This window comes from Cricetulus griseus, chromosome 5, assembly GCF_003668045.3.
Source record: "Cricetulus griseus strain 17A/GY chromosome 5, alternate assembly CriGri-PICRH-1.0, whole genome shotgun sequence".
Taxonomy (NCBI): domain Eukaryota; kingdom Metazoa; phylum Chordata; class Mammalia; order Rodentia; family Cricetidae; genus Cricetulus; species Cricetulus griseus.
The window spans coordinates 168,783,113-168,809,332 of record NC_048598.1 but is presented as its reverse complement, the minus strand read 5'-3'; the positions used below and the strand labels follow the sequence as shown (position 1 = coordinate 168,809,332).

The following is a 26,220-nucleotide window of genomic DNA, read 5'->3' as shown; positions in this document are numbered from 1 at the left end:
GAAACAGTTATTTCTGAAGGGCTTGAAAACAACTCGTTAGTGGATGGGCTAAAGGGATGAAGAGTTGGGATCTGAGAGTGACAATGTGGAAAGATCTGAGACTAAACTTTTAAAAGTAAACTCTATGTGTATTATATTGAAAACTATGTGTGTATAAGATGTGAGTTAGCTACTAGTCAAAGATCTATCATTGTACCTAGAAGAGGAAAAGGTCGTTCTTACATTTTGAGTTAGACAGGACCTAAAAGAAAAATATATCAAGGAGCATGTAAGAAAGTATAGGAAATATTTACCCAAAGATATGCTTAAAACATAGGGAAGAAAAAGTAGGAAACGGATAGGAAGCAGGCTAAACTTTTTTTTTTTTTTTTTTTGGTTTTTAAAGGCAGGATTTCTCTGTTTACTCTGGATGTCCTGGCACTCACAGAGATCCACCTGCCTCTACCTCCCTGAGTGCAGGGACTAAAAGGCATGTGCCACTACCATCCAGCTTAAACAGCTTATAAAATCTTTTTATAAATGTTTTTTAAGGTATGAAAAGTAACTTGCCTGGTTAAAAAAACTGGTAACAGTATAAAAATCAATCAACCCTTCTGACTGATAGGTTTTTAGTAAGTAGGCCTTTTTTTGTTTTGTTTTTGCTTCTTGAGATAGGTTCTTGCTATATTGACCTGGAATTTTTGCTTTCCTGCTTCAGACTCATAAGCGTTGGTGGCATTTACAGGCAGTAAGTTTCTATTAAGAGAAGGTCCCATTGCTCTCTGCCTATAGGAGAATCTGGGTTTGAATCACACTGCACAGACTCGGAACCCCAGCCGAATCCACTGCACTCCATATCCCCCTTCTAGTCTCACTGTAGGAGGCTGCAGCAACAGCCTGTTGCAGAGCCTGCTTGAGTCTCGGAATCGACAGATCTTATCATAATAACTGTACCTATGCACGCACGATTAAGGAAGCTGCCTGCCCATGGATGGCTCAGAGAAGGAAACAGGTCAGCTTGTAGGCATGCGTGGCTCATGTAGACTCACTTTGCTGAAAATCATTTTTAGAAAGTGACTGCATACACTGTAGAGTGTTCACGCATTCTTGCCTGTGTGTGTATCAAGACAGATGCCACCCCCACCCCGGTGTGGGGCTGAAGAAATGAGCACGTCCTTTGTTTACTAGTCATGTTTATCCACAAGGCTAGATTAGGAGTTCTTTAAAAGAAAAGAAAAAAAAAGAAGAGCACAAACTTGTTATGTTATTTTGACTGAAGGCCTTTGCAAATGTAAAACTCCTGTTCTTGCCCATCCCACCAAAGCATCAGCTTGGGGTCTGGCCTCACCTCGGCATTCCACATCGGGGTCTCCCCAGAAGAGCTCTTGGCACTCGCTGCAGGTCCGGCCTCCGAAGCCCGGCATGCACTGACACTGCCCGGTGAACTGCAGTCCAAACACAGACCTGTCAGGGGCTCTCAGAGGAGGAGCCACTTGTAACTTGTCCCAACCCAGTGAAGTGACAGAAGTGGAACCTGGACACCTGTGGTGCAGACTGGGGAGAGGGTGTCACACCAGCAGTTCCTAGCTATTCTCTTGTAAGGGGTTTGGAAAGGTCTCTAGCACGGTAGGATTTTGGCATCCTCACTTTTTCTATAGATGGACACCAATCCTAGGCCATCTCAACTCCGGGAGAGTGTCAGTTTTAGCCTATGCCAGCACAAGTGACAGCACTTTGCAAAGCTGCCAGTGGCTATGTAATTCCTTTCAATCAGAGCAGCTCTGAAAACTGTTTGATTAGGGGCCCGGCGAGGGAAAGAAATGACATGTGAGTCTGCATCCATAGGTGGACACTATCCTGACACGGATGCTCTGGATGCTAAATGAGCATGCACAGTAACTTGTCCTTAGCCAAGAGGGCAAACAGGGACTGGCAGCAAATCTATACTCTGCTGGCCAAGCTGAGTGCTCTGTGTTGGCCTTCCTCCATATGGGGCAAATTCACCTCATGGACTAGTTGTTACTGAGCCTCTCAGAGGCCTCAACCCTTAGTCACAACCCCTCACCTCATTGCAGGATGGCCCAAAGGAATGTGCAGCATTGCAGTTGCATGACTCACAGCCGGTCCCACTGGCCAGCTGCCAGGTATTGGGTGCACACTGATCACAGTTCTGCCCGATCACATTGGGAAGACACAAGCACTGACCAGTGGCTTTGTCACAGTGGCAGTCAGAGCCATTACAGTGCTCTTGCACAGTGCCCAGGTAATTGCAGACACACTCTGAAACAGAACAGCATGATCAAATGCACATCTGGTCACATTTACGGGCACACAGCAAGCAGAGGCTAGTTACATGCAAACAGCTAGGCTTTTCTCTCTCCAAATCTCAAAGCTGACACGCAAGAAAAAAAAGCCAAAGTCAAGTTTTAAAACAAACGCCTAAAATTAGCATCCTTTGAAGTTCTCATGATGACTATGCATTTGGCACTTCCCAGGCAGATGACATGTCCACACAAGTGTAATGGCAGACTTCTGCTTGTCTAGGAGTATTTTCGAGACATAAAGATTCAAAAGATTCAAAGTTTGAAAATTTTCAAGCTTTAAAAATTTAACTGGAAATTATAAAAACAGACCAGCAGGAATTGAGACATTCAGTGATTTCAAACTCCTGGCAGGAAGCAGCCATATGTCAGAAGCAGCAGGCAGAAGGCCTGTTAAGCTAAAAAGACTTTAAGGAATCCAGTCCTGCCGGTCCCCATCATTCCACATGTTTCTAAACAAAAACAGATGCCTGTGGGCTTTGTAGCCAGACAGCCTGGCTGATCTCCTGATAAGACAAATAAGGTCTGGACAATTTTATTGCTGTTACTTTTTTCTCTACCTTAGGGGAGAGGCCTACTCCACCACCGACATCAGAAAGGTGCTGCCCACCCACAGTGGGAATTCAGGTCTCTAAGACCTGCTCAATCAGCAAATTCATGGAAAGCACACAGTGCCATGCACTCTACTGCATGACATTTATCTTGATGACAGCCACAATTTCCCCTGGCATACAGCCACATCTTGAGACTTGTCTTGCCAAAGAATGAAGATATACAGATTTAAAAAAAAAAAAAATCTAGTCTCATCTTTCATTTGCTGAATGTGAAATTTTGCCTTACTGAACAAGGGTTTTCCTTGTGAAATAAGTACTCCAGTAACAAACCCTGATTTTAAAAGAGGGGTGGTGGTGGTGGTGGTCACCACAGTGGGCATGCTAAATGAATGTGCATCTTACTTCTACAGTCTTGCCGAAGAGCATCACCATAGTATCCATACTGGCAGAGCTGGCAATGGTCCCCTTCTGTGTGGTACAGGCACTTGAGGCACCTTCCTGTCTCCTTGTCGCAGGCTTCTGGATCAGTAGTATCAATGTTGTGGTGACACTGACAAGGCTGACATGACCCCCCAAAATCTGAGGGATTGCCAAAAAAGCCAGGGGCACAGTCATCACATCTGGAGCCTATGTGAAAACAAAACCAAGTACATTGTTCATTTTAGCTTTTGTGAAAGCCTGTTCACAAAGTCATTACCATCCCCATCCTGGCAACCCACCAAGCAATGACTTGTTAGTATCACTATGTAATTTACCAAGCCCAGTGTCTATGATCCAAAGAGAAGGAACAGGCTTCTAACTGTGAAGCCGGAAAAGTATAAATGTGCTCCCCAAAACTGCTGCAGCAGCCTCAGAGACCATAGCACAATGGGCAGGAGAGCCTTAGCTTCTAGTCATACCAGGGTGGAGCAGGCGAGGAGCTAAACAGAGATGAGATCACTTCAGTGTAGTTGGGTGTTAAAATTCTAACCCAAGCATTAGCTAGAAAAGGAAGAATCAGTGATCCTCTGTGAACAGCCAGGGAAACAAGCTCCTCATGGTGACCCTGTTTCTTGAAAGCTCTAAAATCATGCATGAAGTAATTCCTGGGTTGTGCATGAGCCTATCTAGCCACTGATCAGCAGTTTTATGGCTGGAATAAAAGACTCCCAAAACACACACACACACACACACACACACACACACACACACACACACACACATACACACACACACACACACAGAGCTAACTTCACTGGACTTCAGCTGGAAACAGAGTGTAAACAGTGAAGAACATATTCAGCTACGATCCATCCTGCTCTTGATTCTCCAAATGATCTTTTCTTTAGCCCACCCTACGGCCACCTCATGCTTTCCAAACACTCACTTGGGTTAGGTTATGGGAAGAAAAAAATTAAAAAGTAAATTAAGGCTGGGCGTTGGTGGCACACGCCTTTAATTCCAGCACTCGGCAGGCAGAGGCAGGCGGATCTCTGTGAGTTCAAGGCCAGCCTGGTCTCCAGAGCGAGTGCCAGGATAGGCTCCAAAGCTACACAGAGAAACCCTGTCTCGGGGGAAAAAAAAAGTAAATTAATCTTCCTTGTTTTGAAAACTGAAAAATTACCCCTAAAAATTGTGCTGCATTCAAATGCTGGTGATCCTGTTGTTGTAACTCCATTATCTTGCACACCCAAGGATCGGCTCTGCCCCATATGCTACATGGGTAAAGGGCAGGGGCCTCCTGAACCCTTTAAGTTTTAATGAAGGATGTAAAGGTGAACTTAACTGGTTTGCTGTCTCTTTCTCACTAACAATGAACTCAGACACATCTCCTGCCTCTTTGCTCCTTACGGTGTGTGCATACTTACCAATGTACCCAGGATCACAAACACATGCAAGCTGGAGAGTAATGGGGTCTTGATAACAGCTCCTGGCGAACTGGCGTCCACTGTTAGGACCATCTGGACAAGGGCAGGGGCGGCAGTGATCTCCCGACCCAATGATGGGATCGCCGTAGTAACCGGCCAGGCACCTGCAGTGGTTGTAAAAGACAGTGAGCCCTGACCCAGGCATAAGAACAGGCTTAGAAACTGGATTCTGTTTGAGGACCTGACTCCTCATTCCACCCGTTTCCCAACAAGGGACTTTTCAGAGCAGCAACAAGCATTCTTACACTTTAGTTAAAACTCCATGAAGGACTTTGTTTAAATAGGTTTCTGGGCTCCTCTACCAAATATCTTGGTTAACCAGGTTCCTGTTGGTGCTGAAGCTGCCTGATACGTGAAACACTTGCAATAATGTATTTGGGATGATATCCCTTGATTAGTGTGATGCTCTTCACTAACTGTTCCCCAGACGAATAGTTTCCCATGTAGACCTCACTCTCCCTTGGGCTGCATACCTGCCTTGGACATTTGGCTTTACATTCTCTGTTTTAAGGAGTCAGTCTGTCTGCATGGCTTATTCTTCTTAGTCTGTGAGTATGGAGGTTGGGGGGAGGGAGGGGATGCTAGAGGAGATACACTACAGTTAAGCTGGGGGTGGGGTGGGGGCACAGGTCTCAGCCATTCTTCAATCCAGCTTTTACCCAACAAAGCTGACAGGGATGCTGTACAGCTGTGACCCCCAAGTCTATCTCTTATATGGTTCCAAACCTGGGAGGGAAAGTGGGTGTTAGCAGCTTACAAATTCATCACATGCACGATTTTTAAGACTGTGAAGCTTGAATGGTTTGCAAATGCTTACACACCCAGATAAAGGGCTTTAATTCTGACTCAGCCTCCCAATTTTGAGCAAGGAATTACCTTACTGTGTCATGCTGCTGACCTCGAAATAAATGTCAACTAGGGTACTTTTACTTCTCATGTAACACAAAGCTTGAAGGAGTTTTGGGTTCAACCTGGCTATTACATAGACAGAAGTTGGACACTCTTGTTCATCCTCTGACAGTTATGAAGCAGTTAGAAGCACAGCTGGACCTGCCGCTCACCCTCAAAGATTTACACTTCATGTGTTATCCATGCTTTTTGTTTTGAGTTGGGGCAATAGTTTGTAAATGAGGAGGAAAATGAAGAAATACAAGAAAGCTCTCTACAGAATATCAACTATATATTTAATTTCATGCAGAAATAGTATAAGAACATGTTCCCTAGTTATGCGCTGGGGACTTCTATAGTGACAAGAAGCTTCTCGTAAAGAGCAGCTGAGGAAATCTCTAACACATTGGTAGGTGAAGCAAAACCAAAGACGAGCCAGAAATGAAGTGTTCATTTCCTGTCTCTCCATATATTTCATCCTTTCAGGCACAATCTGACCAGTTTCCTTGTAGATCAAGAGTATTAAAACTCTGATTGCCTGGGGATAAGGTATAGACTGAGAAATTTGCTCACACTAGCCAGCAGAATCTCCAATGATTTGATGATGTGTTCTGCAAACCTAATCCTTAGTCTTCCCCTTCTCACATACCCTTTCCCACTCTCCACTAGAATACAAAGTCCTTTTAAAGATCCAAGGCTAGTTGTAAATGGCCAGCCATTCGCTTAAGCACATCCCAGCACACCTCTTTTGAATCGGCATGTGGATGACTGCCTCTGGGACCCCCTCTTCTCTACTCTTCATACTAGCCTCCTATCTCCCCCTGAAAGACCAACAAAAAATTAGGGCAGATAAAGATAACATGGGATACATTAATTTCCTCCTTTCACTCTTGTATGACTCTAATTTTCTTTCTACAGAACAGCTTTGTGGTTAGAACCAGTTTACGGAAGTAGCCACTGTGACCTTCACATTCTCCACTATTCTAGCACTAAGCCAAAAGCCATGTGTTTGTTTCATCGACAGCTTGATACTTGCAACGGTTAATCTTGGTTGCCAACTTGACATAGCCTGGAAGAGGGACCCTCAGTTGAAGAACTGTCTGTCCCCAGTTGGCCTATGGACATGTCTGTGGGATATTTTCTTAATGGGTAATAGAAGCATGAAGAGCCAGCCCACTGAGAGTGGTACCATCCCTACACAGATGGGTCTAGGCTGTGTAAGATAAGTAGCTGAATGTAAGTCTAGAAGCAAGCCCATAAGCAGCATTCCTCCATGGTTTCTGTTTCAGGTTCCTGCCTTGAGTTCCCATCCTGACTTCCCTCAATGAAGGATTGTGAATTGGAAGTATAAATCAAATAAGCTTTTACAACCCACATTGCTTTTGGCTATGGTGTTTGTCATAGCAACAAAAAGCAAACCACAATACTTTACAACAACACCAGCACATTCCATTTTCCTTTGCTGTTCTTTCATCTGATGAACAACTTCTGCACCAGCTACAGTATTTAGTGTCAAAGTGACTCTTTGGAACCCATGCCCATGTTAGTGATGTGGGAAGGTAATGACTCTTACCCTACAAAGTAGGTCCTAACCAGTCTGTCATGAACAGTGTAAAGTAGCATGCATATGTCCACTTTACAAAGGGACTGAGAGAAACTGCTCAGATCACTGGAGGCACACTCCATGTCCTATTCTTAAACTCTACTGTGGTGGTTTGAAAGAAAATGGCCCCCAAAGGGAATAGCACTATTAGGAGGTATGGCCTTGATGGAGGAGGTATGTCACTGTGGGGGCGGGCTTTGAGGTCTCTTTTGCTCAAGCTTCCTTCAGTGTGACTGTCAGTTGACTTCCTGTTGCCTGCAACACTCTCAGCTCCAGCACCACATCTGCCTGCCCCCTGCCATACTCTCAGTCACGATAATAGACTGAACCTCTGAAAGTGTAAGTGAGTCATCCCAATCAAATGTTTTCTTCATACAAGTTGTGGTCATGGTGTCTCTTCACAGCAATAAAAAACCACAACTAAGGCATCTACCTAGTGTGCCTTGTATCCATGGTAGTTATTCAATTAATATTTGCTAACTGGAGGACAGCTTTACTTTACACATTTTATATCTCCAGGAAACTGAGTGCATATAATGTTTTGAATAACAAAGCCATATAAAGTGCATAGTCCCATTTGGATGAGGTTTCTGCTTTGACCCAAACTAGACAAGAATATTTCTCAACTCTCATCCAAGCCAGGAAGGGCCAATGTTGGGGTTTCCTCAGTCCAAGGCTGAATTGCCAGGCAATTCCCAAAAGTCAGACTTAAGGTGGTTGTGATGCCACTTGTCTAGCTCCAAAGCAATGTGTGGCACAAACCAGGTATAAGCTACACTTGTACTAGAGTGAGCTTTTAGAAAAAGTGAAATGTCAAAAATGAGTCATCTGGAGCATGCAAGAGATTAATTCTGTGGTTTGTCCAAGGTAATATTTACTTAGGCAAAGATGATGTCCTTCTCTTTCTTCCTTTTTCTTTTTGAGACAAAGCCTTGCTATGTAGCCCAGGCTGGCCTCAAACTCCTGATCCTCTTGCTTCTGCCCCACAAGTAATGGGATTACAGGTATCCCAGCTATCATACCCAGTATGAGGCCCACATACCTTTCACAGTTGTGTCCTGTGGTATAGTCCTGACAGCTCAGACACTCCCCTGTCACTGTGTCACAGTCTTCAGCATGACCGTTACATTGGCAGGGCTGGCAGCTGGGAAAACCCCAATGCCCGGGGAGACATCGGTCACACTGCCGAGCATATATGCCTTGGAAACAGTGGCACTGGCCCGTGACAGCATCGCAGAAAGCGTCCACAGACCCTTGTAGGTCGCAGTCACAAGCTGCAGATGAGGCAAACAAAGAACACACTGAAGAGACAGACATTCCTGCGCATGTGCACAGCCTCAATCAATAGTGATCTAGTGCTCATACCATCAGGTTCAGAGCAGAGCACTGACTTTGGAAGTCAGAGAACCCCCCAGGACCATCCCAGAATTCATTACAAAGTCTATAAAACACCTACGTTTGCATCCGTTGGGGCCAAAGCCAAAGGTGCCTGGTGCACACCTGTTGCATGCTCTTCCAACCACATTAGGCCGGCACTGACACTGGCCTCCGTTGGGGTCACACACAGAACTCAGGGAACCCTGAGGGTCGCACTCACAAGCTGCAGGGGAAAGAGCAGTTAGACAGAGAGCAGGAGCAGTCCATCACACCTGCCTCCCCCAGAACACTCCGTGACCCCTTTTCTGCTCTAGTTTCAAACATCCCTGTGCTGACTGGGAGGGAACAAACCAGCTGCCCTGGCAGATCCATGCAGTTTTTGTAGGCTGGAAGTCATTAAGGTTTTCTCCCCTTGGCTCACAGCTCAAATATCTGACAGCATTAAACCCCTGTGACCCCTGGAAGCTGGTTTAACCTTCCCTAGAGAAAAATGTCTGCTTTCAGTTAGCTGATGCTTCTCTGACTCTCGGCCCTCCATGCCCACAGCCTACACACAGGTTACATCCTCACATACTGTGTCTAGTCACCACTCATGCATACTTGTGATTTATTTTTATTATTCTGAATCATGTATGCTTGTGGGGGTAAGAGCACATGAGTGCAGGTGCCCATGGAGGCAGAGGTGTTGGGTCTCTGGGAGCTAGTTGAACTTGGGTCCTCTGTAAGAGCAGTGTGTACCCTTACCCACGGAGCTATCTCTCTACCACCTTTGTAAATTATTTTAATGTGAATTTCATCTTTTATGGTGCTAAATGACAAAACCATTTCTTATTTCTTATTTTTTTCTGAAACAAGGTTCCACTATAGAGCCCTGGCCTGAAACTTGGTATGTAGACCAGGCTGGCCTCAAATTCACAGGTATCTGCCTGCCTTTGCCTCTTGAGTACTAGGATTAAAAGTGGTCTACTATCACATCAGGCCAACTAAAACATTTGTAAAATAAAATCAAAGTCAGGCTTAGATAAGACATTGCTTCCTTCATGCTGTATTACAAGGAAGCACAGGTGTGGACCCCTCTGTACCTCCTAGTGACAAAAGTGCCCTGCAGCCTCCACAGCTGTTCAAGTGCTACCTACCGAGGCCTGTCTGGTGAATCATGGCAGAGATGCTGAAGATGATGTTTCTGCAGACATCTGTCATTGGCGTTTTTACTACACTCCGGCTGTTCTCCAGACACCGGTACCTCTGGAAGGTTTCCCAGGCACTGTTGGTGACCTCCCCATCTCCGGAGCCTCCAGCAGTGAAGATGCCCAGGGATTTACAGTAGGGCATGAGAACAAGCTATAGGGTAATAAGAGTGACTCGATGACCTCGTGGAGGAGCTCACATTATCAACCACAGCAAGCAAGCATGCCAAAACCTACAGCCTTCTACTGTGGGATCAGAAACACATGACATTCACGACACAAAGCGGAGACCTTCCCAGCTGTAAATATTCTGGCCAGAAAATGTTGAGGTAAACTTTATACTGCTAGGTAGGCTTTGAAGAACTATTGCTGAAACAGTTCACAGATTTGTGGGGAAATGGTTTGAACACATTCTTCCCAGAAAAGTGAAGTGCTATTGTAAGTGTTTGTCACAGCTCTGAAGAAAGGTTTCTTTGATGGAAGGGTTACAGCTCTGCTTAGGCAAGGGAAGGGCTCCCCATTGCAAGTGTTACCGCTCTGAAGGGAAAGGTATCCTAGCAATCTGAAGGCAGTAACTATCACAGAGTCACACCACCCAGCAAACCTTACACAGGATTTATTGGGAAAGACACAAAGTGGTCACCTCTGCTTTGGGGAGAAGCAGCATGGAACTGGGCAGGAGACAGGCTTACATAGGGTTTTGTGGGGAGGAATTTTCCAAGGTAGAGATTTCCTAGGTGGAGATTGGTGAGATTTCAAGTCCTAAGCTTGAAGCAAGCCTAGAGATTGGTGGGATTTTGTGCTCAGGGATTGGTGGGTTTTGAACAGAGATTTTTTTTCATCCAGAAGTGGGCTCAGACCTTTTACCCTACAGCTATAAACAAGGAGACTCTGGAAGCAATGACGGCCATTCTGTCTTAGTGCCCAGAGCTGTCCCTCCACACAGTACTTGGGTGGCAGCTGGGCACTTCCTACTAGGCTCTCTTGTAGGACAGGAAGTTGGCACTCACTGAGTCAATGAGCGTGTAGGGGTTCTCCACATCACTGCCAGATGCTGTGTACTGGGGCAGCTCCAATCTCACTGTGTAGTTCATTCCCTTCTCAAAGCACACTGGGCGAGGGAGGACGATATATCTGCCCCAAGACAAGAGAGCAGTAACAGACAGGCAACTTTTAAGCTTCCAATAACAACAACAGGGAGAAAAGCAAAGGGTTATGGTGATCATTCCAACAGAAGACTTTCTACAGCCAGTGCCTCACTCTGAAATGGTGACCCAGACTATAAGACCCCACTGTCACACTGACCTTGACCCTGGTGACAAAGACACCACCTGGTTGTCATCATCAGGAACAGTGTTGCCACAACGGCTGCTGGTTGGAATCTTTCCGGGTCGCTGTATGGTGATGACAGCTTTCTCCCAGTGGTCCGGTAGCTAGAGCAGGAAACAAAGAATGAAAGGAACTTTTGTGTTAGCCAGTCCAGTTTGGAAGACCTCTCTACAGTGACTAAGCTTCAGCAGAAACCACACAGTTGCTTTCCTGTCCCTAATGCTTCCTCTGCTACTATCCCCAACACTGGTTTCCTTCCTACGTGCCTTTGCTGTCTACTCTCAAGATACTCATGTATACACAAGCTCTTGCTCAATACACAGTTCCGAAGCCTTTTCTCATCCTGGTACTTTCCCCACATATACTTCTGACCAGATCCTTCGTCTAGCATTGGGAGTGACTCTCAAAAAGCCCCTCTTCACCTCTTCTCCTTTCTTTCCTTTGGATCAGTTTATCAAAACTCTACTTGTGTGCTGTATGTGTTGGCTCACATCTGCAATCTGAGCACTGAAGAGACTGAGGCAGGACTTCAAGCTCAAGGTTAGCTTCAGCTAAGATCCCATCTTTAACAAAAAACACTAGTTAACAGTTCCCACTCATGCTGGAAGGCCTAGAGCTGGGTCTGTAGGAAATATTCTAGAAGCCCTAGCTCACTGACCCTGTACACAAGTCTCCCATCTTCAGGTGCCATCTTCATCTCTGTTACAATGTCACCTCTGGCCTTTTATTGCACTAGGGGGAACAGCCACTGGGCAGCCAGGCCTCAGGGGGAGGATAGTTTTGATACACCAACATCACCTCCTTAACTTAGCCAGGCCTAACAAGAGACTGCTGAATGATAATCTGTATTTAAAAAAAAACACATGGAGATTAGGAAAACCAGTGGCTGGTATTTATTTCAATGCAAACTCATCTTCAGAGAATGTTCTAGCACTTATCAGGACTAATGTTTTTCTAGTAACAGCTCCTTAGATCCCCCACACAATGTATATTGATGACTTTCTTCACCTGTGGCTCGTAGCGAATCAGGATGTCATACTCCATGGAATATGGTATGTTGTCAATGAAAAACTCCAGATAAGCCCCCTCAGGCACTCGGACGAAGCCAGGTCCTGTCCAAGAAGGAATCCGGTCCTGGATGTACTGTCTTTCCACCACAATGACTCCCTGGAGACAAGGAAGCACTAGTTATTCTTTGTATGAAATGAAATTCACCTATACCTCACAGACAAAGAAGTTCAATGACTCAAAATTGTTGCTATCTTCTGTCTCCTAGCTACAAATTCCCTGGATAGTAAATTGATTTTAGGTTTGTGTCTTTGTTTTTTTCCCCCTCTCACATAAACAGGTATCTGGATGCTTTTACTTTTGTGGCTGGAGTTGTCTTGGTACATTGGAGAAGGAAGTCAAAAGTCTGGAATATCCCTTACTCGACATAACCAGTGGGTAAACAAAGGGAGGAACATGGCAGCTTCTGAGCATGTCTAGGAGTGCTGAGTCCTCCTCAAGCCTGCATGGCAAGCTTAGATCCAGTGCGGTTCCTTCTCTCTCCTCCACTGTAGGAGTTCGATATACTGCTGAGGCCTCCTTAACGATGCGTCCTCTCTGGTGGACTGCTCACAGTTATTACACAGAATCTGTGACTGGTCATCTCCAAAGATGGCCACCACCGAGTCCTTCTTAGTGTCTGTGAGAAGTTTTGCCAGCTAAGAAGCACACCCAATGTTTCATTCCCTGTGAACTATGCTGGCCCAGGGAATTGTGATCGGCAGAGTATCAGGGAATGATACTCTGGAAGCCATGCTTTGAGGATGCTCAAAGCAGCAGGTCATGTGGGGAAAGATACCCTGGCTCCAGCTGTGCCAGCCAGTTACGCTTAAGTGCCAGACACACATTTTATAACAGAAAGGTTTGGGATGGGAAGTGAAATTTGTCTGAACCTACATGATATAAGACCTACAATAACTTTGAAGCACAAATGAGAAGAGTGGAAAATACTTATTCTTGTAGACACACCAACCAAAAGCCTTATTGGAGAACTCTCTAAAGTCTACTTGTGAATTCCATATCGACTTACCTTTAAATATGACAGCATGTCCCCACCCTTATTCTGTGCTGAAAAGATCTACAAAAATATTTCTTAAATGACACCCTGATGAGGCGTGTGTATACCAAAACAGACACCACCAAGTGTTGCTCTACCAAGCTCGCAGAAGCTCCCCGACTTACAGGTCCCAGATTGGCATCCTCGGCTTCGTAGATGTAGTGGTCCAGGGTGGTGAAGTAGTAACCAGATTCCACCTCATTGCACTGCCGGCCAATCATGTGAGGCAGGCAGGAGCACTGGCCAGAATCCTCGGAACAGCTGAGGAGGAAGCATGGCTCATCAGAGCTTACTGAAGACACAGACTAACCCATTACAAGTCCTTCTGTTTTTATATTAAACTTATCATTGGGCAACATTTTTTTATTTCAATCAAAAAATAAAGTACACGGGAAGAAATAATACCTGTAAACGAATCCCAGCCTTATCTAAACACATGACCCTGAATGTTCACGGCCTGGTCTTTCCCTCTCTTTCCCAATGCTCCTTCAACACCACATTGAGACTTTCTGCAGACATCACACATTTTCTTGCTTTGGAATCTTAACACTATTTGCTTTTCTTGCCCCCTTCACTTTATTTTATGCATATGGGTGTTTTGCCTATGTGTATATACATACTACATGCATGCCTGGTGCTTGAAGAGGCCAACAGAGAGCACTGGATTCCCTGGGACTGTAGTTATACATAGCTGTGAGCAACCATGTGGGTGCTGGGACTTGAACCCAGTTTCTCTAGAAGTGCTCTTAACCACTGAGTCATCTCTCCAACCCCTCTTTTGCTTTTCTTCTAATTACAACTCCTTTTTTTGACCTCAGACCCAAATACCCAACTCTCTGAAGGATATCTTTAACTCAGCTGTCCCAGAGTTTCCTCAGAACAACTGATCCAAAGATGCGTCACTCCCTCCCTTCCTTGGTCGCCCCTGGGCTGATGGCATCCTATCCACACTGAGTCAAAGTGTGCCCTTCCCCTCCCAGTGGCTATGCTGTGCTTTGTTGTTCTCTCACAGCCAGCAAAGGTGACAGTTTTCTAATTGTTATCTATGATGGTTTGAAAGAAAATGGCCCTCAAGGCAGTGGCACTAATAGGAGGAATAGTGTCTTGTTGGAGGAAGTGTGTCATTGTGGAGGTGGGCTTTGAGGGCTCACATATGCTCAAGCCATGCCCAGAGAGACAAGTTTACTTCATGCTGCCTGCATACTTGTCGATACCTCTCCAGCATCATGTCTGCCGGAATGCTGCCATGTCCTGTCGTGATGATAATGGACCGAACCTCTAAACTGTAAGCAAGCCACTTCAATTAAATGCTTTCTCTGTAAGAGTTGCCATGGTCATGGTCTCTTCACAGCAACAGAAACCCTAACTAAGACAGAATTCTTGTCAAATATAGAACCTAACACAATTCTTCCACACAGCTGCCCCTCAGGACCTTTCTAGAAGGCATCAACCATGTGATTTCCCGGCACAATGGGCAGGTGTATTACACCTTCTAGTCTGGCCTTGTCAGCCTGATGTCTTTCCAGACCTCACCAAGCAGCACACTGCACTATTTGGAACTTCTCAAAGGCACTAGTGACTGTGACTTCTCCCTTGGCTCAGGCTGTACCATCAGCCTAGGAAGATCTCTCTCTCTCTCTCTCTTCCCTGTTGTGGCAGATCCTGACCACGAGCCCCTATCCCATAATTCAGACTTCCTCTTTCATGCCACCGCCTTACTTCTGTATACATACAGTTTACAACAAAGTTTGCCACCTCCTTACAGCGGAGGCCCCAAGTGAGCCTTCAAATCTGCTTTTCAGAGCCTAGACTACCTCCTAAGGCTTCCTTAGTTTCCTACTTCCATCACTGACAACTGACGCTCTTTAAGAGTGTGATTCTTCCTTACTTGTGTATAAAACCTTTGCTTTTTCCTTTATCATCATCATTAGCGGCTCTCTATCCATCAGCTGGACTGCAAACCTGATGGCTAGGTCTGGGTCTTCACACCTCAACTGCCCACATCCACCCAAGGTTCTGCACAGGGAGTATATTCAGTAAACAACAGATGAACAAAAGAATGAACAAAAGTTAGAAAACAAGATTTAATGTAGATAAATTCTCACTATATATTATTACTTTAGATAATAAATACACCTGTATAGACCACAATTTATTTATTTTTCCCTCTGCTGTATTTCTTTGTTTCTTCCCATGCTACCATGAGTCAGGTAAAACTCAAGTACATGCATCCTTTGTTGGCTTTATTTTTCTTAAGTGGGGGATCTCTGTAAATAGCTCATGCTGGCCTGGAAGTTGCTATGCTCCTACCTCAGCTTGATTTCCAGGATTTTAGACTGAATCACCACACCTGCCTTCAGCCATCCATTTTCACTCCACTGAAAGTCAAGATACAGTTTACCCCCAGGACCTAAGCCCACTCCCAAAGTTTAGGGGAAATGGGGCTCCAGGCAAGTTGCAACTCCAGCAGATGGAACAGGCCAAGGCTTGCTGTCACGTGACATTCTTACTAGCTGAGCAAGTCATTATCCCAAAGAACCAGTGCCAGGAAAGGAAAGCCTATTCTAATTAGGACCTAGCACTCTTGGCCCAGGCCACCAACAACGGTCATTTTTAGAAATTTAGCCATCAGATATTAATTGCATCATATGGACCCAGTTTCCCTACAGCAGATGCTTACTGAGGAACCAAATCAACCATCAAATAAGTCACCTTTTTCTATCATAAACAACCCATGGCGATGAGGATGGAGATGCTGGCAAACTCTCCTTTCCTAGGCAGCACAATTCTAAATAAACAACAATCTCCGGAAGATATGATTGCATGCAAGGATCTAGAAGGACCTTATTTCTGACAGCTCTGTGACCACAAGTCTAGTGACAGACTGGAATCACTGTCACTGTTAAGCAGAGCTTCAATTCCACACTAATGTTTTTGTGAGTTTCCCTGTGCCTGTACCAGTTCCCTGTGGTAGAATATTATTTTCAGGTGTATGACTTTTGTTTATGCTGCATTTGTTTAACTCTGTGAAGCTGTGTTACTCTGCCTGTCTAAAACACCTGGTGGTCCTAATAAAGAGATGACTGGCCAATAGCAAGGCAGGAGCAAGAATAGGCGGGACTGGCAGGCTAAATAGAAGGAGAACCAAGGAAGGAGAGCAGCAAGAGAACAAGAGGAGGAAGACGTCAGGGGCCAGCCACCCAGCCACCCAGCCACCCAACCACCCAGCCACCCAGCCACCCAGCCACCCAGCCACCCAGCCACCCATGGAGTAAGAAGAAAAGTAAGATCTACACAAGAAAGATAAAAGCCCAGAGGGAAAAGGTAGATGGTTAATTAAAGTTAAGGAAAGCTGGCTAGCAACAAGCTGGGCATTAATAAGTAATAATAAGACTCTGTGTGTGATTTACTTGGAAGCAGGGTGGCAGGCCCCTCAAAAAGAACTAGAGAACAAAACACCAAAATAATACAACCATTTCAAACAGTTCCCCACAGATGTTCTTCACCCTTACAGTCCCAGCAGGCAACTGTTGCGCTCACTCCATAACTCCAACCATGGATGAAGCACGTCCAGCTGCACTCTTGATTTCTTTTGTCCTGAAATACTCAGCATCATCCACACCACCTTCTCATTCTCTCTTCTTAAACGCACAGATTTTAAATCCTTTCTCTTATTCTTCCTCAATACGAACATCGGAGTCTTATTTCAGTATATTTCTCCACTCAGCATCCTCCTTCCCCTGCCACCGTCATTGCCTCAGGCCATGATGCCACTATCTCATGCACTTTCCTAAACCATCCTCTCCTGTGTTCACCATCACTACCCTGTCCACTAGCCCGGAGCCCTACTTCCACAGGTGTTTCTTGTAGAGAAACAAGCATTTCTCTGCACCTTGTCGCATCAGGTAATGTTGCCTCTGTTTGGCTTCCTGCAGCTCCACAGTTCATCTCCTGAAAATAGTAGCTTGTCTTCCTGGTATAACCCCGTGCTTTCAGATGAGCCACACTCCTCGTACTCTTCAGCAAATATTTGCCGAACAAATATTGTCCCTGGACACTGTGTGCTGGCATCAGTGCCCTCATACTTCAGTCCAATTTGCTTCTGAAGCAACCCTTAATTATTTATGGATAAATAATACGGGATGGGAAACTTAGAATCTTACTGGGAAGATAAGTAACAAAGCAATTAACCAGGACCAAGTATAGCCAGAGGCAAAGCACTCTGGGTGTACACAGGAAGCTGTAATTCACCTGATGGAGAAAATTAAGGGAGACTTCCTGGACGATGTAGTCCTAACACTTGAGGAGGACGATTCTGGATTCTGATATGCAGAGTGCAGAGAAAGAACGGGAATGATGAAAGCAAAGCAGTGGGAGAACCTGACCCCCCCCCTTAACCTCTACCCTTTTTCCTCCCAGCTAGAAGGTCCTCCCCCAACAATTACGAGACCATTCAACCTTACTCTGCTTTCAAAAATCATTCTCAAATCCAAGCTCTTCCCCAACAAAAGAATGGCATGTAACTGTTCTTTACTGGTCTAAATTCAAACGAAATACTATACAAATTTTCACACTCTCACTACAAGTTTTCCTGCAACCTGAATACAGAGTTAGTTTAATCAGTAACAGAAAGATAGCACAACACAGAATAAAGGCTCTGAGCAGCAGAGGCTTGCCATCGAAAGACATTTATCCTCTCTGGGACCTGCTGGTCTATGACTGCACATGGCAGACAGCATTTTGAAGATGAGATGAAGGGCAGGACCCCAAAATGGGTGAGATGATCCTGGATTATCTGGGTGGACTCAATCTAGTCCCAGGAGCTCTCAAAAGTGGGAAAGGTAAGCAGAGAAGTGGGTTAGAAAGCCATGCTGTCAAAGCCATGGCTTTGAGTAAAGAGAAAGGGAGTTGTGAGAGCAAGGAATGCTCTCTCTAGAAGCTTCGAACAGCCTTTAGGTAACAGCCAGCAGAAAACAGGATCCCCCTACAGCAGAAAACATGCTCCCCTGTTGTCCATCAAAAGCAGAGGATCCTATACCAACATCTGTCTGTAATCCAAAGAGACAGCTGCCCTACAAAACTGCAAGATATTAAGTTTATATTGTTTTCAGCCACTAAAGTGTGGTGATTTGCCTGGCAGCAATAAAAAAACCAATACAAGCTCCAGATTTTCCCAATAGGTCAAGGTTAAGATTACTTAGCACAGAATTCTCACAAATACAAAGTTCTGATGGAACATAATTACTTTTAGTTACACATGAACGAACAGGAAAAGTGAAGTTCAACTTTTCTCTATTAACAAGGAAAATTTCTAAAATATAAAAACCATCATTCATAAGGGCCAACTGCAGTACTCAACACGGCTGTCTTGTTCACAATTGATTCCAAATTAGAGCAGGTTTACCTCGAAGACAAGCACCACCCATTCCTTCTGGGTAGTGTCACTACCACCCCAACTACACTTCCTACAGGAAGAAATGATGTTCCAGAAACCCTTAATGTACATCCCTTGTAGCAACTAAAAGGAGGCTAGATAAAGCATAGCTATTCAGAGAGCTGATGAAAGTGTCATGTGACCTGTGCTCTGGCTTCACAGTGGGTAAATTTCAGAGCCTAGGGATGGAGCTGGTGCCAAGGGAAACAGAAAACAGAGTAAACAAATGCTGAAAGAAAATTGGGAGAGTGCTGGGAACTTCAGAGAAAGTAGCACCCTAAGAAAAAACCCACTTCCATCTGTTCAGGGAAAACTTGGTGAGGGTGGTGACAGCTCTGAATGGAGGAATCAGGACTGCCACAGTATGTGGCAGACCAAAGCCTCCCTGCATTATGGGACCATTCCAGCTGTCTCCCCTCAAGGGTGTCTAAGAACAGAGTTCTCTGGAGGTAGAGGCCACAGGCTGCATTGCAACCCAGTATACTCTGGAACAGAACAAATCCAAATGAAGAGACCAAAAAGAACACATTCTCGAGACTTCACATCTGAGGAGTGTTGGGAACTTCTGAGAAAGTAGTATGCACCTTCTAATGCACTGCTAAGAGGGAAGACTGGGGATACAGCTTAGAGTGCTTGCCAAGACATGGTGGGCTGCAGGCCAGATGCCCAGGGCTGACATTTAACTGAAAACATCTGGAAGGATGCTGCAAAAATGTTGATTTAAACTACTGTTAATGGTACCCACTTCCAATAATTCTTATTTATTCATTAAAGCAAGCAATCTGGACAAAAATTCATTATCTTGGCTTAGTTCTATTACTTAAAACAATAGGTCTGTTATGTGATAGGTAGAGTTTTAGTTGGGGGAATGGTAGGGGAGGAGGGAAGGGAGGGAACAGGGATTGACATGTAAAACAATCTTGTTTCTAATTCAAATAAAAAAATGGAAAAAAAAACCAATTAGGTCTAAGTTCTTTAAATATTTAAAAACTCAGATTAGTTGTCAACATACTAGATGTGGATGAAAAAGTTTTTACTGTACAACTCAAATTCCATTTGGCTAGCTCTACAAAATGTTTTGAAGTGTTTTTCACTTTAAATACTTTTGTACTGATTCTGTCCTTAGCTAAAGTAACCAAAGGGTTTTGATATCATTATTTAGAGACTGCTTCACCTAGGAAGCATATGTGTAGTTACTACATCTTGAAAGCTTTTTGCTCCTCACATTCTTTTTTTTTTGGTTTTTATAGACAGGGTTTCTCTGTATAGCTTTGGAGCCTATCCTGGCACTCACCTCTGCCTCTCGAGTGCTGGGATTAAATGTGTACGCCACCAACGCCCGGCTTCCTCACATTCTCTTAATCAACTGTCTACAGGAAAGGGGAAGGGGCTGCTGGAATGGGTAGGGGTGTCTGGTGCCAAGCCTGGGAAACCCAGAGACGGATTTCTGGAACATCTATTGTGGAGGGAGAGAACCAACTTACTGAGGACTGTCCTCTTACACACACGCGCGCACACACACACACACACACACACACACACACACACACACACACACACAGAATGTAAAAATAGTTTTTTGAAGGGATGTAAAAAATATATCATTTGTGCCACAGATCAATTCATCCAGCAAGTGTTCCCAGAGTGCCTTGGATGTGCCAGGTTCTCCTAGTTGCAATGGTAGATTTTGGGAGAAGCCTAGGTAACTCTTTGAGAAACTCTGCTTGGAGGAAACCCTGAACATGACCACCATAGGACTCCTTCCTCTCACTGGAACTGTATCTCATCAGTCATGCTAGACTGGGGGACAACTCCCTTTAAAATTCTCACTAAAACCTTTTGTTTCACAGATTCTCTGGATTAACATATTCTGAAGTTTGAATTTTTTTGCAGGAGAGATTAGAAGACAGGCTAGAGTGGAGACCAAGACTGGAAATATGTATGCACTCAAGAAAAGGAAGTGAATGGAGACCATGTAGAATAAAGGAACACCAGACATTCCTGAATTATGAAGGCCACTTTTATCTGCTCAGAAAGGACTTGGCGGGGGTGGTACAGCCGTGAATGGAGGAATCAGGACTGTGTCCTGTGGCAGACCAGAGCCTTTCTCCCCAAATCTATGGGACCCTCCCAGCTGCCTCCTGTCAGGAGGTAGAGGCCACAGGCTGTATTGCATCTGCGCATACTCTGGAACACAGTGAACTCAAATGAAGGGGCCAAAGAGAACACATTCTGGAGACCTCACATCTCAGGCCCTCCTAGCACTGCACAGCTGGGAAATTAGTTGTCAGAGAGTCAAGTCTTGAGGACACAAAGCTTGCTCAATGAATTCAGCATGTTCTCTGAGGGAAGATTGAGGAGACAAGGAAACATCTGTCCCTGCAGTCACTTATATTCTCCCTGCCAGATGTTCTGAGTTTGATCCAGTGATAGAGACTAAAGTTCTTTTCAGACTCAACTGTGGTTAACTCAACTCCCACAAGAACAACAACTGATAAACACATATTACACGTTTCTGTAGAGATTCACGTTTTATCAATTCAAAGAAACTAGCATATTTCAGTAACTAAAAAAGGTATGTAAACTTTATGAATAGATTAAAAGTTACAAAGAAAAAAAAAATGAAAAGATTCTCCCAACCAAATGAGAATCTATTTTCTATTCATTAAATGAGTACAGCCAAGGCCACACAGAGAAACTCTGTCTCTGAATAAACAAAACAACACAAAACAAAAACCAACAAAAATTAGTGAGAAAGAAATTGCTGCTACCAGCTGAGGCCAGGGCCAAGGGAGCCAGTGCTTCTGTGACAGACAAAAGGGAACTAGCTGGTTTAATCTGAGGAAAATAATATGGCAGTCTCTGAAAATGAAAATATGTACGTTCTTTGGCTTAGCAGTTTGATCACTAATAACCTGGTCTCTAGAGATGCCAACATTCATCAAGACATGTCTTTAAAGAGCTTCAGTGCAACACATTTAAAAAGGAAGACAAAAATAACCAAACTGATCACATATTTTCACCTGATAGATACAAAAGCTATCGAGAATAAAGATGTGAATCAGTGTAAGACAAAAGTTCTACAAGTGGAAAATTTGCCAGTTTCAGGATAACATGTTTAGGGCTGACTAGATGATTTAGTGGGTTAAGGTGCTTGCTATCAGGCCTGATGACCTGACTAACACACCAGAATGAGAGAATCAATTCCCTCAAGTTGTCTTCCCACCTCCACATGTGTGCTGTGGTGTGTACATTTGTGGACACAAATGAAAATAAAGGCAATTGGGAAATCATGGGCTGGTTTTCTCTTTGAAGTTGTCTATTAAAATATAAACAAATAGGACCTGGGGAACAGGCTCAGTAGAATGCAAGAGGACCAGGATTTGGGTTCCCAGAACCCATTTAAGTGCTTGGAGCCCACCTGAAATCCTAGCCTCATAAGTTGGAGACTGGGGATTTCGAGCAAGCTGGCGAAGGAGACTAGCCATGTAGTTAAGCTTTGGACTTGACTGAGAGATTATGCCTCAAAAGAATGAGGAAGGAGAGCACTCAAAGAAAACTCCCACTGTCAAACCACAGGCTGTTATACACATGTGCACATGTGTGCACACAATATATACATGGAAAGAAAAAGGAAAAAAAAACCCAAACAGGTAAAGCCTAACATCATTTTCAAACAAGAGAAGAAGCTGGGTGGTGGTAATGGAAGCCTTTAATCCCAGCATTTAGAAGGCAGAGGCAGGCAGATCTCTGTGAGTTTGAGGTCATCCTGATTTACAGAGTGAGTTCCAGGGCAGTCAAGACTGTTTCACAGAGAAAAGTGTCTTGAAAAACAAAAAATAAAACAGGGAGGGGGGAGAGAGAGAAGAAAATAACATTGACTTTCAACAGGCATATTTAACTCATAACTGCCTGTATTAATCTTTAGGGAGCAACAAGAAGCTTCTAATAGTGGCACTTTTTAGCATTACCCAGGAGAAACTTGGAAGAGAGAACAGGAAAACAAATGCCTTTGCATTTCAGTTCATAGTTCTTTGAACTGTCTGAACTCTTTACATGGCTTCCATAATTTAAAACATATGGAGAAATAAAAGTACAAAACCGAGTAACAGCATTATTTAAAAAAATAAATAAACCAAAGCATAAATTTCCTAGCTTCAAAAAAATTATCCTTTTTATTTTTATTTTTTAAATTATGTACATGTGTGTTATATCTGTGTGTGTATGTGCACATGAATGCAGGTGCCTGTGGAGGCCTAAAGAGGGCGCTGGAGGCTGGAGCTTGAATTACATACAGCGATGAGTGAGTGACATGGGTGCTGGTACCTAAATATGGGTCCTCTGCAAACACAAAGCCACCCCTAGGCCAACATACATGATTTTAACATTAACTCCTGGCATAACAACCCTTGAGCTCACTGAGACCATAGTACAAATGATTAGCTGGTACTCAAACCTAAGATGAATATACTTTACAGACTTTCTTAAGAGACAACAAAACTTCATATTTCCACAAGTCATGTGTTTCCTTGGTGCCTGCGTCAGAATACATATGAGATTCCACTTACCTATTGTTTAAGGCTCCTCCAAGGTCACAGTCACAAGGTCGACATCCATCCAAATCATTGCTTAAGCCCCAGTGCTGTGGCTACAGAACAAAAGATTAAACATGTAAAGATGGGTTCCTTTGAATGTACAAGAGACTCAGCAAAGAACAAGCTCCAGCCTGCTTCTGTTATTCCAAGCATTTCTTTCAACCATGAATACAGATATAGGGTAGGAATATTCTTAAAACAAAAAAACCAAAAACAAACAAACAAACAAACAACCCAGCTCATCTTTGAGTCATTTGAGGGAAAGTGCTATCCCGCTCTGAGCAAGCAGTTTCTTCATTTACATGGCTCTGGCAGTAAGAACAATTATGGCAAGCATTTGGCATGCCTTCACATTTCCCTCAATTCAGTCTGTCAAACCCCACAAGGAAAGCTTTAGGATTTGTGTTTGAGCAGAAATCGAGGAGAGCTTATTCTCCAATAAAAAGAAAGGCAACTATGAGGCCTTGGGATGCTCTTGATACAGAGGAGATCCTTGCATTTCAAAAATGAGCAGAGGTTCATCTGATCACAGACTCACTAATTTAAACTAGACTTCTAGATGCTCACAGACTCACTAATTTAAACTAGACCTCTAGATGTTAAGCATCTCTCAGGATTGTGCATACACACTTAGTGGCCACAAATACATGTATGTATGTGGCATGTGGATCCCCTAAGCAAAAATGAATAAAAGCAACATGAAAATATCACAGAAGCTATAAGACAGTTTTGTTAACTACCCTAATGTGTCTTCCATTCGGGGCTATAATTGAGGTTCAGTGGCAAGCCCCTGCTCCCCAAAAGAAATTATTCCACTGAACTGTTTTTTTTTTTTTTTTTTTTTTTTGGATGTACTTGTTGCAAATTTTGTCATTCTTGATGATTTTTTTTCCTGCATGAAGTATTAGTCACATCTTTTGGTCTCTGTTTTGTTTGTTAGTAAAACAATGTAAACATTTCCTTGCATTAGTGTCATTTTCCACAGGAACTGATATCACTCTGTATGGAAATCCCCAAATTTCTGTAACTAGGTTCCCACTGCTCACTTCAAGTCTTGTGACATAATTAGTAAGGATGCAATGATTCGTGTCCAGTTCTCTGAGGATCTCACTGGGAGCCTCAGAAGAGAGGTTACTAGGTTAGGAATATGTATATTTTTACTAGCTCCTAAGACATCTTGCTGAAACATTTTTCACAGTATGAGTCAACTGGCATTTCTGTTAGCAGCTAGCGAGTCTTAGCTCATGTACTTACTAGCAGTTAGTACTGCCATTTTTAAAAACTGTTCACTTGTCTTCGTAAGTGGTATTTATTGTGGTTTGTCAACTAACTCCCTAGGAATTCTCATTTTGGCTTTTCTCCCTCGGTCTCTTAGCATTACCTTGTAAGGATAATGGTAAAATCCATGATGGGAAAAGGATACCTTATTTATGAGGTATGATGGTACATACATACCATACAAGGACCTGGGTGGCGGGGTTGGGAGGACTGTAGTTTCAAAGTCAGCCTTTGGTATATATTGAGACCCTACTGCAAAAGCAAAACAAGACATGTCTCATTCACTAACTTCTCATCCCCAGAAATTAGGATTTACTTACCAGACATTGGTCACAGCGCTGTCCTGTCACCAGTCGCTTACAGTAGCAGTACCCAGTCTCAGAATCACAAGGATTCCCACCAGGAATTGTTCCCAGAGGATTGCAAGCACATGCTTTATTAAAGACAAAACAAAGCAAAGAAACACAAGTGAGTCCAACACTATGGTTTAGCTTTAGAATTTCAGTGTAAAATGGAACTGTATCCCTGGAGTATGCCCCAAAGTGACTTACATTTACAACCAAATGGGTCTTCAGCACTTAAACCATAGAAGCCTTCTTTACAGACATCGCAGCGCTCTCCTTCAACATGCAATTTGCACCGGCACTGACCAGCAATGAGACCCGCAGAGAAATCAGTGTAACCGTCACAGATTCCTCCATTCTCAGAACCAGCTGGGTCACAGGTACATGCTGAGAAGAACAACTCCAGGTTAAAGGCAGCAGGCAATCAGGCCACGGCTTTTTGTAAACACCCATGTCTCTTCCGCCCTCCAAATCCAGTCAAAAAGAACTTAAGGCTTGACTGGCAAGTAAGAGCTTCTGCCAGCATCCTAGACAGCAATTAACTAGCAATGCAGGATGTGCTGCTCAGCCTGAGCTCCAAGAGGAGGATACTGACAACAAACTACTCTGCATGAAAAGTGATAAAAACAGGTCCTACGGCCCGGCGTTGGTGACGCATGCCTTTAATCCCAGCACTTGGGAGGCAGAGGCAGGTGGAGCTCTGTGAGTTCGAGGCCAGCCTGGTCTCCAGAGCAAGTGCCAGGATAGGCTCCAAAGCTACACAGAGAAACCCTGTCTCGAAAAACCAAAAAAAAAAAAAAAAAAAAAAAAAAAAAAAAGGTCCTATGAATGACACCCCCAACGTACGTTCACAGAGATTGGGGTCTCGGACGTCCCTCTCGGGGTGCTGGTAGTAGAATGGTTTGCACTGCTCGCAGTTGCGTCCCATGGTGTTGTGCTGACAGTCATCACACACGCCCCCGCTGACATTCCCAGTGGCCAGGAAAACTGCCATGTCAAAGTGACATGAGCTGGAATGTTCATTGCAGTTGCATTCTGTACGACAAGACAAGACCAATGTCAAGAACAAAACTTTTAAATCTACTTACCAATGGAGGATGGAGTTGGCACGAAGGAAGCTTGTTTAGGAAAGTGGGGACTGAGTTTGAGTAAAACAGCAATTAGGGAGAAGGCTCCAGTGAAGAGAAAGGACACAGGCCTTGTTGATCCCGATTAACACACAAATCAGGTTAGCAACTTTAAAATTGCTAGGCTGGGCCATGGTGGCTCATGCCTTTAATCCTAACACTCCAGAGATAGAGGCAGTAAGTACTTTCTAAA

At 44.1% G+C, this 26,220-nt stretch overlaps 1 protein-coding gene across 5 annotated transcripts in view; it reads right to left on the bottom strand.

Annotated features, from left to right (window-relative positions):
* Lamb1 (laminin subunit beta 1) overlaps positions 1–26,220 on the bottom strand; it is a 68,463-nt gene that overhangs the window by 21,190 nt on the left and 21,053 nt on the right. For all 5 annotated transcript variants that reach the window (XM_027416975.2, XM_027416974.1, XM_027416978.2 and 2 more), the window contains 15 exons: positions 25,747–25,935; positions 25,108–25,287; positions 24,877–24,989; positions 23,252–23,331; positions 13,375–13,510; positions 12,154–12,312; positions 11,122–11,249; positions 10,827–10,950; positions 9,766–9,970; positions 8,709–8,852; positions 8,295–8,526; positions 4,702–4,865; positions 3,257–3,481; positions 2,045–2,259; positions 1,328–1,424 (listed from right to left, as the gene is read on the bottom strand). In XM_027416975.2, the coding sequence (XP_027272776.1) occupies positions 1,328–1,424; positions 2,045–2,259; positions 3,257–3,481; positions 4,702–4,865; positions 8,295–8,526; positions 8,709–8,852; positions 9,766–9,970; positions 10,827–10,950; positions 11,122–11,249; positions 12,154–12,312; positions 13,375–13,510; positions 23,252–23,331; positions 24,877–24,989; positions 25,108–25,287; positions 25,747–25,935 (2,391 nt within the window). The remainder of the gene's footprint in view (positions 1–1,327; positions 1,425–2,044; positions 2,260–3,256; positions 3,482–4,701; positions 4,866–8,294; positions 8,527–8,708; positions 8,853–9,765; positions 9,971–10,826; positions 10,951–11,121; positions 11,250–12,153; positions 12,313–13,374; positions 13,511–23,251; positions 23,332–24,876; positions 24,990–25,107; positions 25,288–25,746; positions 25,936–26,220) is intronic.